We start from the raw sequence: 14,072 nt of genomic DNA on the forward strand, positions 1-14,072 counted from the left end.
CATTGCGATCTAGTCAAAAGTAGTGTACTAAATAGTGAACAAGGTGCCATTTGAGACACAGGCCCTAGCCTGGCAGGGCCCTAGTATAGAGGAAGAAGTCTCAGGGAGCCAGACAAAGCAATGTGCCCAGCCAGGCACTCCTCTGATGCTTGTCAATGTACATTTCCTCCCATTCTCCTCAGACCCAATCACACAACAATGGGGACTGGGCAACGCGGTCAGTGAAACAACATCATTGTAGACAATGAATAGTGTAGGTTCTGCCTGTCTCCTTAATGTGCTAAATCAATCTGTGTGGCCTGGTGGATGAAAAACAACAGCTCTGCTGGCTGATGAAACAAATCTCTCTCTTTCTCTCAATTCAATTTCAATGTAAGGGCTTTATTGGCATGGAAACATATGTTAACATTGCCAAAGCAAGTGAACTAGATAATAAACAAAAGTGAAATAAACAATACAAATTAACAGTAAACATTACACTCACAAAAATTCCAAAAGAATAAAGACATTACAAATGTCATATTATGTGGAAATAGTTAAAGTACAAAAGGGAAAATAAATAAACATAAATATGGGTTGTATTTTACAATGGTGCTCGTTCTTCACTGGTTGCCCTTTTCTTGTGGCAACAGGTCACAAATCTTGCTTCTGTGATAGCACATTGTGGAATTTCACCCAATAGATATGGGAGTTTATCAAAATTGGGTTTGTTTTCAAATTCTTTGTGTATCTATGTAATCTGAGGGAAATATGTGTCTCTAATATGGTCATACATTTGGCAGGATGTTACATTTCTATATTGTAATTATTTCACCACTATGGCCTATTTATTGCCTTACCTCCCTTATCCTACCTCATTTGCACACACTGAATATATACTTTTTCTATTGTATTATTGACTGTACGTTTGTTTATTCCATGTGTAACTCTGTGTTGTTGTTTGTGTCGCACTGCTTTGCTTTATCTTTGCCAGGTCGCAGTTGTAAATGAGAACTTGTTCTCAACTAGCCTACCTGGTTAAATAAAGGTGAAATATATATTTTTAAAGGAGGTTAGGAAGTGCAGCTCAGTTTCCACTTAATTTTGTGGGCAGTGTGCACATAGCCTGTCTTCTCTTGAGAGCCAGGTCTGCCTACAGCGGCCTTTCTCAATAGCAAGGCTATGCTCACTGAGTCTGTACATAGTCAAAGCTTTCCTCCAGTTTTAGTCAGTCACAGTGGTCACGTATTCTGCCACTGCATACTCTTTGTTTAGGGACAAATAGCAGTCTGGTTTGCTCTGTTTTTTTGTTAATTCTTTCCAGTGTGTCAAGTAATGATCTTTTCTCATGATTTGGTTGGGTCACACTCTCACTCTCTCACCTGCAGGGAACCCGTCCCAGATCTCCAGCCAGTCGTAGCGACACAATGCCCCGGGTGGAGGCGTGGTGTCAGGCTCCATGTCGAACGTGTCAAAGTCCACCACGATCTCTGACATTTTGGGGGCGATGATCATGAAGGTACAGTCCAGGTTATTGGGGTACTTGTCAGGGAAGCCTGGCGTCTTTATAACGCCCTTAGACGAGGTGAAGTTTCTAGAACACTCAGGTCCTGATGAGAAGATGGGAAAAAATATGCATTGTATGTTAAACTTTGCATGTCTTTATCCTGTTTTGGTATATACTATTTGGGTCCATGGCTGTAGTTTTGTGGCTGTATGCTTGTATTAAATGTATTAATGCTGTTATTTATCACCATAATCACTGTATTTGTCTGTAACCCTAATCATACAGCAGTTGAGGATCTGAAAGCAAGCAATATGTTGCCATAACTACAATGTTGTCACTTGGATTTATATAAACCACTGTTAGCAGGGGTTCATGGGTTCCTGAGTCCATTTACTCCATTATCACTGAGGTGTCCACTGAGCCTGTTCCTATTGGTCACACCTTCAGTGCCACTGGCTGGCTCTGTCTGTGTTTTGACTGGGGGCGCCTGGTATTTACTGACTGCTGCAGTCAGACACAAACACCCTGGGTTGTTTTTGGAGACTTTGTGGCCCGACAAACCCCTCACCCCCACTCCACCTCACTCCAACAAACCCCCCACCCCCACTCCACCTCACCCAACAAACCCCTCACCCCCACCCCACCTCACTCCAACAAACCCCTCACCCCCACTCCACCTCACCCAACAAACCCCTCACCCCCACTCCACCTCACCCCAACAAACCCCTCACCCCCACTCCACCTCACTCCAACAAACCCCTCACCCCCACTCCACCTCACCCAACAAACCCCTCACCTCACCCCCACTCCACCTCACCCCAACAAACCCCTCACCTCACCCCCACTCCACCTCACTCCAACAAACCTCTCACCCCCACTCCACCTCACCCCAACAAACCCCTCGCCCCAACAAATCCCTCACCCCAACACACCCCTCACCCCTACCAACTCACCCCAACACACCCCTCACCCCTACCACCTCACCCCAACACACTCCTCACCCCTACCACCTCACCCTAACAAACCCCTCACCCCTACCACTGCACCCCAACAAACCGCTCACCGCCACTCCACCCCAACAAACCGCTCACCCCCACTCCACCCCAACAAACCGCTCACCCCCACTCCACCCCAACAAACCGCTCACCCCCACTCCACCCCAACAAACCGCTCACCGCCACTCCACCCCAACAAACCGCTCACCCCCACTCCACCCCAACAAACCGCTCACCCCCACTCCACCCCAATAAACCGCTCACCCCCACTCCACCCCAACAAACCGCTCACCGCCACTCCACCACAACAAACCGCTCACCGCCACTCCACCCCAACAAACCGCTCACCGCCACTCCACCCCAACAAACCGCTGTCAAACCGTCACTGTTGCTTGGCATTGTGCACATTTTGGCATTGTACACATTCAAGTTCTACAACTGATGTACAAGACGTTTGACACAACAGAGTTTGTCTGCACAAAGATGCCTATGATGACAGACACAGTTCACCTCAGTCCAAAAGTCAGGGAGTCAGTCGACTGTCATAAAGTGACATGTGCAAGCCCAGGTTACTGTTGTAATGTTGACTGATCTTTGTAGAGAAGATGGGATGACAGACGCACACAGAGTTGATGTGGGTCACTGACCCACAGGAGAGAGATGTGTCTCTCGTGTTGCCGGGCCAGATGTGACCTCTGATACATGAGAGCATGCAACAGAAAAGAGAAGAGTAAGGGTTCCGCTCACTTGATGTTCACACAGTTGGCGTCATTATATGGGTGACATGATGAATGGCATCAGAGGAGAGGCGGCAGGTTTTGATCTGGCTCAGCTGGTGTGAGAGAGAGTGTGTGTCTGTGAGAGAGAGTGTCTGTGAAAGAGAAAGCGAGAGAGAGAGAGAGAGTCTCTGTGAGAGAGAAAGAGAGAGAGAGAGAGTCTGTGAGAGAGAAAGAGAGAGAGAGAGAGTGTCTGTGAGAGAGAAAGAGAGAGAGAGTGTCTGTGAGAGAGAAAGAGAGAGAGAGAGAGAGAGAGAGAGAAAGAGAGAGTGTGTCTGTGAGAGAGTGTGTGTCAGAGAGAGAGAGAGAGAGAGAGAGCGAGTGTGTGTCAGAGAGAGAGAGAGAGAGAAAGAGAGCGTCTGTGAGAGAGAGAGAGAGAGAGAGAGAGAGTGTGTGATCTTGCCTGTACATTGTGTCTATCAACTAACCTCCTGCCAAACTCCACCCACTTGGACGGAGAACTTTCCCTGTCTAAGCCACAGTTTGATGTGGTCCTGGAAAAATGTCCGTCTTTCTTAACCACCAGACATGTGTTTTTGGTTTGAGGAATGTCAGTGAAACGATAGTGAGAGGAGAGGCCTAGACAGATATAGTCTCATGGTTCTGTGGAACACCCAGTGTGTATCATTTATAAGACCACTGGTGCGTATTATGTGGTCAATGAGGGGAGGAGCTCTGGATGTGTTCCAATCGTTCTGCATTCCAAATGGCACCCTATTCCCTATTGAGTGCACTTCTTTTGACCGGGGCCTATAGGGCTCAGATCAAAAGTAGTGCACAATGTAGAGAATAGGGTGCCATTTGGGACATACCCACATTCATCAGTCACCGCGACGATACACTATCTTTAACACAAATGGTGCTTGTCTTCATCATGAGAGCAGTTTATGACAATTTCCAGTGTCGCTTTTCTCTCGTCGTAAAGATACCCATAGCCAGAGTCGTAGCTTGGCTTGTCACAGTATATTACACTTCCTAAATGGGAACAGAGCCATAGAGGTTCCATAGAGGGAGCAGAGCCATAGAGGTTCCATAGAGGGAACAGAGACATAGAGGTTCCATAGAGGGAACAGAGCCATAGAGGTTCCATAGAGGGAGCAGAGCCATAGAGGTTCCATAGAGGGAGCAGAGCCATAGAGGTTCCATAGAGGGAGCAGAGCCATAGAGGTTCCATAGAGGGAGCAGAGCCATAGAGGGAACAGAGCCATAGAGGTTCCATAGAGGGAACAGAGCCATAGAGGTTCCATAGAGGGAGCAGAGCCATAGAGGGAACAGAGACATAGAGGTTCCATAGAGGGAACAGAGCCATAGAGGTTCCATAGAGGGAACAGAGCCATAGAGGTTCCATAGAGGGAGCAGAGCCATAGAGGTTCCATAGAGGGAGCAGAGCCATAGAGGGAACAGAGACATAGAGGTTCCATAGAGGGAGCAGAGCCATAGAGGGCGCAGAGACATAGAGGTTCCATAGAGGGAGCAGAGCAATAGAGGTTCCATAGAGGGAGCAGAGCCATAGAGGGAACAGAGACATAGAGGTTCCATAGAGGGAGCAGAGCCATAGAGGTTCCATAGAGGGAGCAGAGCCATAGAGGGAACAGAGACATAGAGGTTCCATAGAGGGAAAAGAGCCATAGAGGGCGCAGAGACATAGAGGTTCCATAGAGGGAGCAGAGCAATAGAGGTTCCATAGAGGGAACAGAGACATAGAGGTTCCATAGAGGGAACAGAGCCATAGAGGTTCCATAGAGGGAGCAGAGCAATAGAGGTTCCATAGAGGGAACAGAGACATAGAGGTTCCATAGAGGGAACAGAGCCATAGAGGTTCCATAGAGCGAACAGAACCATAGAGGGAGCAGAGCAATAGAGGTTCCATAGAGGGAACAGAGACATAGAGGTTCCATAGAGGGCACAGAGCCATAGAGGTTCCATAGAGGGAACAGAGACATAGAGGTTCCATAGAGGGAGCAGAGCCATAGAGGTTCCATAGAGGGAGCAGAGCCATAGAGGTTCCATAGAGGGAACAGAGCCATAGAGGTTCCATAGAGGGAGCAGAGCCATAGAGGTTCCATAGAGGGAACAGAGCCATAGAGGTTCCATAGAGGGAGCAGAGCCATAGAGGTTCCATAGAAGGAACAGAGCCATAGAGGTTCCATAGAGGGCACAGAGCCATAGAGGGCGCAGAGCCATAGAGGTTCCATAGAGGGAACAGAGACATAGAGGTTCCTTAGAGGGAACAGAGACATAGAGGTTCCATAGAGGGAACAGAGCCGTAGAGGTTCCATAGAGGGCACAGAGCCATAGAGGGCGCAGAGCCATAGAGGTTCCATAGAGGGAACAGAGCCATAGAGGGCGCAGAGCCATAGAGGAGCCATAGAGGGCGCAGAGACATAGAGGTTCCATAGAGGGAACAGAGACATAGAGGTTCCATAGAGGGAACAGAGCCATAGAGGTTCCATAGAGGGCACAGAGACATAGAGGGAGCAGAGACATAGAGGTTCCATAGAGGGCACAGAGACATAGAGGTTCCATAGAGGGCACAGAGACATAGAGGTTCCATAGAGGGAACAGAGCCATAGAGGTTCCATAGAGGGAACAGAGCCATAGAGGTTCCATAGAGGGAACAGAGACATAGAGGTTCCATAGAGGGAACAGAGCAGTAGAGGGAGCAGAGCCATAGAGGTTTCATAGAGGGAACAGAGCCATAGAGGTTCCATAGAGGGAACAGAGACATAGAGGTTCCATAGAGGGAGCAGAGCCATAGAGGTTTCATAGAGGGAACAGAGCCATAGAGGTTCCATAGAGGGAACAGAGACATAGAGGTTCCATAGAGGGAACAGAGCAGTAGAGGGAGCAGAGCCATAGAGGTTTCATAGAGGGAACAGAGCCATAGAGGTTCCATAGAGGGAACAGAGCCATAGAGGTTCCATAGAGGGAACAGAGACATAGAGGTTCCATAGAGGGAGCAGAGCCATAGAGGTTTCATAGAGGGAACAGAGACATAGAGGTTCCATAGAGGGAACAGAGCCATAGAGGTTCCATAGAGGGAACAGAGCCATAGAGGTTCCATAGAGGGAACAGAGCCATAGAGGGCGCAGAGCCATAGAGGTTCCATAGAGGGAACAGAGACATAGAGGTTCCATAGAGGGCACAGAGACATAGAGGGAACAGAGACATAGAGGTTTCATAGAGGGAACAGAGACATAGAGGTTCCATAGAGGGCACAGAGACATAGAGGGAACAGAGCCATAGAGGTTCCATAGAGGGAACAGAGACATAGAGGTTCCATAGAGGGAACAGAGCGGTAGAGGGAGCAGAGCGTAAAGAGGGAGCAGAGCGGTAGAGGGAGCAGAGCGTAAAGAGGGAGCAGAGCGGTAGAGGGAGCAGAGCGGTAGAGGGAGCAAAGCCGTAGAGGGAGCAGAGCCGTAGAGGGAGCAGAGCGTAAAGAGGGAGCAGAGCGGTAGAGGGAGCAGAGCGTAAAGAGGGAGCAGAGCGGTAGAGGGAGCAGAGCGGTAGAGGGAGCAGAGCGGTAGAGGGAGCAGAGCGGTAGAGGGAGCAAAGCCGTAGAGGGAGCAGAGCCGTAGAGGGAGTAGAGCGTAAAGAGGGAGCAGAGCGGTAGAGGGAGCAGAGCGTAAAGAGGGAGCAGAGCGGTAGAGGGAGCAGAGCGGTAGAGGGAGCAAAGCCGTAGAGGGAGCAGAGCCGTAGAGGGAGCAGAGCGTAAAGAGGGAGCAGAGCGGTAGAGGGAGCAGAGCGTAAAGAGGGAGCAGAGCGGTAGAGGGAGCAGAGCGGTAGAGGGAGCAGAGCGGTAGAGGGAGCAGAGCGTAAAGAGGGAGCAGAGCGGTAGAGGGAGCAGAGCGTAAAGAGGGAGCAGAGCGGTAGAGGGAGCAGAGCCGTAGAGGGAGCAGAGCGTAAAGAGGGAGCAGAGCGGTAGAGGGAGCAGAGCGGTAGAGGGAGCAGAGCGGTAGAGGGAGCAGAGCGGTAGAGGGAGCAGAGCGGTAGAGGGAACAGAGACATAGAGGTTCCATAGAGGGAACAGAGACATAGAGGTTCCATAGAGGGAACAGAGACATAGAGGTTCCATAGAGGGAACAGAGACATAGAGGGAACAGAGCCATAGAGGTTTCATAGAGGGAACAGAGACATAGAGGTTCCATAGAGGGCACAGAGACATAGAGGGAACAGAGCCATAGAGGTTCCATAGAGGGAACAGAGACATAGAGGTTCCATAGAGGGAACAGAGACATAGAGGTTCCATAGAGGGAACAGAGCAGTAGAGGGAACAGAGCCATAGAGGTTCCATAGAGGGAACAGAGCAGTAGAGGGAGCAGAGCCATAGAGGTTTCATAGAGGGAACAGAGCCATAGAGGTTCCATAGAGGGAACAGAGCCATAGAGGTTCCATAGAGGGAACAGAGACATAGAGGTTCCATAGAGGGAGCAGAGCCATAGAGGTTTCATAGAGGGAACAGAGACATAGAGGTTCCATAGAGGGAACAGAGCCATAGAGGTTCCATAGAGGGAACAGAGACATAGAGGTTCCATAGAGGGAGCAGAGCCATAGAGGTTTCATAGAGGGAACAGAGACATAGAGGTTCCATAGAGGGCACAGAGCCATAGAGGGCGCAGAGCCATAGAGGTTTCATAGAGGGAACAGAGACATAGAGGTTCCATAGAGGGCACAGAGCCATAGAGGGAGCAGAGACATAGAGGTTCCATAGAGGGAACAGAGCCGTAGAGGGAACAGAGACATAGAGGTTCCATAGAGGGAGCAGAGCGTAAAGAGGGAGCAGAGCGGTAGAGGGAGCAGAGCGTAAAGAGGGAGCAGAGCGGTAGAGGGAGCAGAGCGTAAAGAGGGAGCAGAGCGGTAGAGGGAGCAGAGCGGTAGAGGGAGCAAAGCCGTAGAGGGAGCAGAGCCGTAGAGGGAGCAGAGCGTAAAGAGGGAGCAGAGCGGTAGAGGGAGCAGAGCGGTAGAGGGAGCAGAGCGGTAGAGGGAGCAGAGCGGTAGAGGGAGCAGAGCCGTAGAGGGAGCAGAGCGTAAAGAGGGAGCAGAGCGTAAAGAGGGAGCAGAGCGGTAGAGGGAGCAGAGCCGTAGAGGGAGCAGAGCGTAAAGAGGGAGCAGAGCGGTAGAGGGAGCAGAGCGGTAGAGGGAGCAAAGCCGTAGAGGGAGCAGAGCCGTAGATGGAACAGAGCCGTAGAGGGAGAAGAGCTGTAGAGGGAGGAGAGGCCAATGCAGGCGCAATTTTTAAGTCATACATATGGCAGGTAGCCTCGAGGTTAGAGTGTTGGGCCAGTAACCGAATGGTCGCTGGTTCAAATACAGGAGCCGACAAGGTGAAAAATCTGTTGCTGTGTCCTTGAGCATGGCACTTAATCCTAATTCCTCCAGGGGTGCTGGACAATGGTGATCCTGGCTGTGACCCCACTCCCTGTGGGTGTCTCAGGGGGACTTACACACGTGTGTAACAGTACAAATGATTATTTCTTACATGCGTCCCAAATCGTTCCCTCTATAGTGCACTACTTTTGACTACAACTTTTTTTAAACAGTGCATTATATAGGGAATAGGGTGCCATTCGGGGTGCACTCTTGGTTAAGAGGACCTACATTCGTCTCTCTAACACCCCCCCCCCCCCCGTCCTAGATTCAGATTCAGCCTATCTTTGCAAGAGCATTCATCTAATGTGCAGGTCACCCCTGAGCCTCCAAGGATAAACTGTCCATTAACTAAATGAGCCTGGGGCTACCGCACCTGTCCCTCCCTCCCTCTGTGTCTCCCTCTGTGTCTCCCTCTGTGTCTCTCTCTCTCTCTCACTGGGGTCTCCTGCACCTGTCTGGTACCCTCCCTCCCTCTGTGTCTCTCTCTGTGTCTCTCTCTGTATCTCTCTCTCTCTCACTGGGGTCTCCTGCACCTGTCTGGTACCCTCCCTCCCTCCCTCCCTCCCTCCCTCCCTCCCTCCCTCCCTCCCTCCCTCCCTCCGTCCGTCCGTCCGTCCGTCCGTCCGTCCGTCTTTGTCTCTCTCTCTGTGTCTCTGTCTCTCTCTCTCACTGGGGCCCTGTCCTCACTGGCTGCTCCAGTGGAAAATTCCCAGCTTCTCCCACTAGCACTTCTAGAGCCAAAAGGCAGCAGGACCAAATCAGCAGGAAGACTTAGCAACAACAGGAAACCTGCTCCTACTGCATCCATCCCCATTCTCTAACAACCACAAGCACCAGGCGTGGACGGGAGAGATACAGGCAGAGACTCAGATAGCGTGGTAATGGGTTCCAAGCAGTGATGACCGATAGAGGAAGAAATCAGAGGATGGGCTCATTGTCATGACTGGAATGGAATGAATGGAAAGGTATCAAACACATGGTTCCCGTGTGTTGGATGTGTTTGATACCTTTCCATTCCATTCCAGCCATTACAATGAACCTGGCCACCATTGGTTCCAAGAGTAGTAGAGAGGGGTCTTTTCAGGAGAGTCAGTGTGTGTTGGACCTTCCTTATCAGATATGTCATGATTGGCTCTCAGTCAGCTGGATAGAGAAACTGGCCGGGCTAATAGGGATTGGATAAAGGACATGGGAATGGGGTTCCTTCCTTTAAAGGCTGATATGAATGTTTACAGTACTCTCCCTGTCCTGCATCCTGCCCCCCGAGGGCCATTCAGAGAGCAGGGGGACTCTGGGTCCCTGGGTTCATTTGGCTTCAACAAGGGTGACCTACAGTACTGACGCTAGTTGTATAGGAAAGGATGAAGTAGCTTTAACTTTAGCTTGTAAGACCTTGAACAAATGATTTAGCCTCTTAGCTGCGAATCCTAACTGGCCCTTAGTCTCCCATTGCCGTCAATGCATGACTAAGTGAAAATTCCTCTTAGGTGGAAGTTAGGATTCACCCTTGTCTGTATTTGAACAGAGTGAAACAAGTAATAACACATAATAGTAAGAAATAATTTAGAAACGTTTCAACACCGGATCCAAAGAGGCTGACCTGTCTTGAAGACCTCGTAGCGCACTGAGAATCCAGCCCCGGGTGACTCGTAGTCGGACACAAACTTGATTAGGAGCTGGCTGCCGCTGGAGATGATGGGGGAGGGGGCTATCTTCCCACAGAACTTCCCCAGGGTCGGAGCCTGCTCATCCCCACCGTTAAACACCTCCACATAGTCATACCTGAGGACACAGAGAGGGGAGTAAGAATTACTTATTGTACAACACTGCTGCAGTAGCTAAACAATAGCTAAACAATAGGTAAACAGTAGCTAAACAATAGTGAAATAGATCATTATTTTGGTTTGGAGGTTTGACCACAGCACTGGGCCTCAACCTACTGCAATTAAGGAAAATACATGTTCATAGAGTGGTATGGTTAGCATGGCTGCGTCATAGTCATAACATGATGCAGCCACCACCATGCTTGAAAATATGAAGTGGTACTCAGGAATGTGTTGTGTGGATTTGCCCTAAACATAACACTTAGTATTCAGGACATAAAGTTAAATTCTTTGCAGTTTTACTTTAGTGCCATATTGCAAACATGATGCATGTTTTGGAATATTTGTATTCTGTATAGGCTTCCTTCTTTTCACTCTGTCATTTAGATTAATATTGTGGAGTAACTACAATGTTGTTGATCCATCCTCAGTTTCCCCCTATCACAGCCATTAAACTCTGTAGCTGTTTTAAAGTCACCATTGGCCTAATAGTGAAATCCCTGAGCGGTTTCCTTCCTCTCTGGCAACTGAGATAGGAAGGGCGCCTGTATCTTTGTAGGAACTGGGTGTATTGATACACCATCCAAAATGTAATTAATAACTTCACCATGCTCAAAGGGATATTTAATGCCTCCTTTTTATTTTATTTTTTACCCATCTACCAATAGGTGCTCTTCTTTGCAAGGTATTGGAAAACCTCCCTGGTCTTTGTGGTTGAATCTGTGTTTGAAATTCACTGCTCGATTGAGGGACCTACAAATACTTTGATGAAGTTATTTTGGCTTGCCATAACAAAGGGGTCGAATACTTATTAACTAAAGACATTTCAGCTTTTCATTTTTTCAAATTAATTTGTAAAAAATTCTAAAAACCAAATTCCACTTTGACGTTTTGGGGTATTGTGTGAAGGACAGTGAAACAAAATCTCAATTTAATCAATTTTCAATTCAGGCTGTAACACAACAAAATGTGGAAAAAGTCCAAGGGTATGAATATTTTCTGAAGGCACTGTAGGTAATAGGGTGCCATTTGGGACATATCCTAGGCTTTACACACAGCTACTTCATCAGTTTGCCCAGGAGTTTGATTCTCAGGCACCTCTCTCTCTCTGTGTGTGTGTGTGTGTGTGTGTGTGTGTGTGTGTGTGTGTGTGTGTGTGTGTGTGTGTGTGTGTGTGTGTGTGTGTGTGTGTGTGTGTGTGTGTGTGTGGTGTGTGTGTGTGTGGTGTGTGTGTGTGTGGTGTGTGTGTGTGTGTGGTGTGTGTGTGTGTGGTGTGTGTGTAATTGGGTTCTCCGCTGAGCTCTCTGGGTTTGGGTTTCTTTGTTTAAATCAGACAGCTAACACATTTATTAATTTTAGTTATTTAACCTTTTTTCTTTTTTTTTTACCAGGTAGGTGAATTAAGAACAAATTCTTATTTCCAATGACAGCCTGGACATGTGGACCAATAGTATCTACTCTAACCACATGAACTCTTAATGTGAACACATTAACAGTTCAGCATTTTATGAATCCTGTATAGTTGTCTGTTCCCAATCCCATGACTGCTGTGTCTAAGCAGGCTTGATGATGACGACAGCTGTCTCTGTTCCACTCTCAAAAAAAGTTCCCATCCTCGGGTGGATTAAAGAACACCAATAAAGGGTTCCACCTCTCCACTTTTTGCATGGCTGCCTATATGTAGCCTGGCTGCCTGTATGTAGCCTAGCTGCCTGTATGTAGCCTAGCTGCCTGTATGTAGCCTGGCTGCCTGTATGTAGCCTGGCTGCCTGTATGTAGCCTGGCTGCCTGTATGTAGCCTGGCTGCCTGTATGTAGCCTGGATGCCTCCATATAGCCTAGCTGCCTGTATGTAGCCTGGCTGCCTGTATGTAGCCTGGCTGCCTGTATGTAGCCTAGCTGCCTGTATGTAGCCTGGCTGCCTGTATGTAGCCTGGCTGCCTGTATGTAGCCTGGCTGCCTGTATGTAGCCTGGCTGCCTGTATGTAGCCTGGCTGCCTGTATGTAGCCTGGCTGCCTGTATGTAGCCTGGCTGCCTGTATGTAGCCTGGCTGCCTGTATGTAGCCTGGCTGCCTGTATGTAGCCTGGCTGCCTGTATGTAGCCTGGCTGCCTGTATGTAGCCTGGATGCCTCCATATAGCCTAACTGTCACACTCACATACTTGCACACAGACATATAATCAAACATGTTTTTTTCTTGTATACTGAGTACATCATGTACAATTATAATGAATATGCTTTGTTTAACTGATTGAACAAACAATTTAAAAAATGTTGTACTTATATTTCTGGTGTGGTTTTCATATAAGCCCTTTTGGGCTTCCAACCTCACCAGCACACCGTTTTTACCCGTGTTTTTAATCTGTACTGTTATGCCTTTCTCTTCTTTTATTCGGTGCGAATAAATAAAGCTTACAAAAAAATCTATGGGAAGGGAGTGTGAAAAATGGGGTTGGCCCAATTGAACTGCTAAAGGAGTGGGGGTGGGAGGAGAGGGAAAAATGGGGTTGGCCCAATTGAACTGCTAAAGGAGTGGGGGTGGGAGGAGAGGGAAAAATGGGGTTGGCCCAATTGAACTGCTAAAGGAGTGGGGGTGGGAGGAGAGGGAAAAATGGGGTTGGCCCAATTGAACTGCTAAAGGAGTGGGGTTGGGAGGAGAGGGAAAAATGGGGTTGGCACAACTGAACTGCTAAAGGAGTGGGGGTGGGAGGAGAGGGAAAAATGGGGTTGGCACAACTGAACTGCTAAAGGAGTGGGGGTGGGAGGAGAGGGAAAGAAAACCCATTTGTTTCTGTCTGCACCAGCAGGGAGGCACAATGTTACATTCTGTTCTAAGACACACCATTTGTAGGGTTGCATCTAATTTTAGGGCCGGGGAGTGACAGAGTGAGTTTGTCCTGTGAGTGTCTCTCTTGTCTATACCAACGATGTTAGTTAGACTGTTAGCTAGGCTGTGAGAACCATGAACTCACTCCCTGTACATTTGTAGGTCATATCAAGACTCATCATCACACCCACATTCAGTACATCACATGTTGAACCCAGAACGAAGGAGAGCTCGGTTTATTGTTTTGAAAGTCTCTGGAAAAGTATTCTATGAAAGAATGTCTGGTTATTAGCTAGCTGCAGTGCCTTCAGAAAGTATTCATATCCCTTGACTTACAGCCTGAATTCAAAATGAATTCAATAGATTGTTTTCTCACCCATCTACACACAATACCCCATAATGACAAAGTGAAAACATGTTATTAGAAATGTTTGCAAATGTATTGAAAATGAAATACAGTATCTCATTTCCATAAGTGTTCACACCCCTGAGTCAATACATATTAGAATCACCTTTGGCAGCAATTACAGCTATGAGTCTTTCTGGGTTCGTCTCTAAAAGCTTTGCACACCTGGATTGTACAATATTTGCACATTATTATTTTCAAAATTCTTCAAGCTCTGTCAAATTGGTTGTTGATCAATGCTAGGCAACCATTTTCAAGTCTTGCCCTAGATTTACAAGCAGATTTAACTAACTCAGCCACTCAGGAACATTCACTGTCTTCTTGGTAAGCAACTCCAGTGTAGATTTGGCCTTGTGTTTTAGGTTATTGCCCTGCTGAAAGGTTAATTA

General features: G+C 48.2%; 1 protein-coding gene across 2 annotated transcripts in view; it reads right to left on the reverse strand.

The window, feature by feature from the left end:
• The window catches only part of LOC139560619 (neuropilin-1a-like), a 61,555-nt gene that overhangs the window by 32,215 nt on the left and 15,268 nt on the right, over positions 1 to 14,072 (reverse strand). For both annotated transcript variants that reach the window (XM_071377551.1, XM_071377552.1), the window contains exons 3-4: positions 10,228 to 10,409; positions 1,362 to 1,589 (exon numbers count right to left, since the gene is read on the reverse strand). In XM_071377551.1, coding sequence (XP_071233652.1) covers positions 1,362 to 1,589; positions 10,228 to 10,409 — 410 coding nt within the window. The remainder of the gene's footprint in view (positions 1 to 1,361; positions 1,590 to 10,227; positions 10,410 to 14,072) is intronic.

Source organism: Salvelinus alpinus, chromosome 30 (genome assembly GCF_045679555.1).
Source record: "Salvelinus alpinus chromosome 30, SLU_Salpinus.1, whole genome shotgun sequence".
Lineage (NCBI taxonomy): Eukaryota > Metazoa > Chordata > Actinopteri > Salmoniformes > Salmonidae > Salvelinus > Salvelinus alpinus.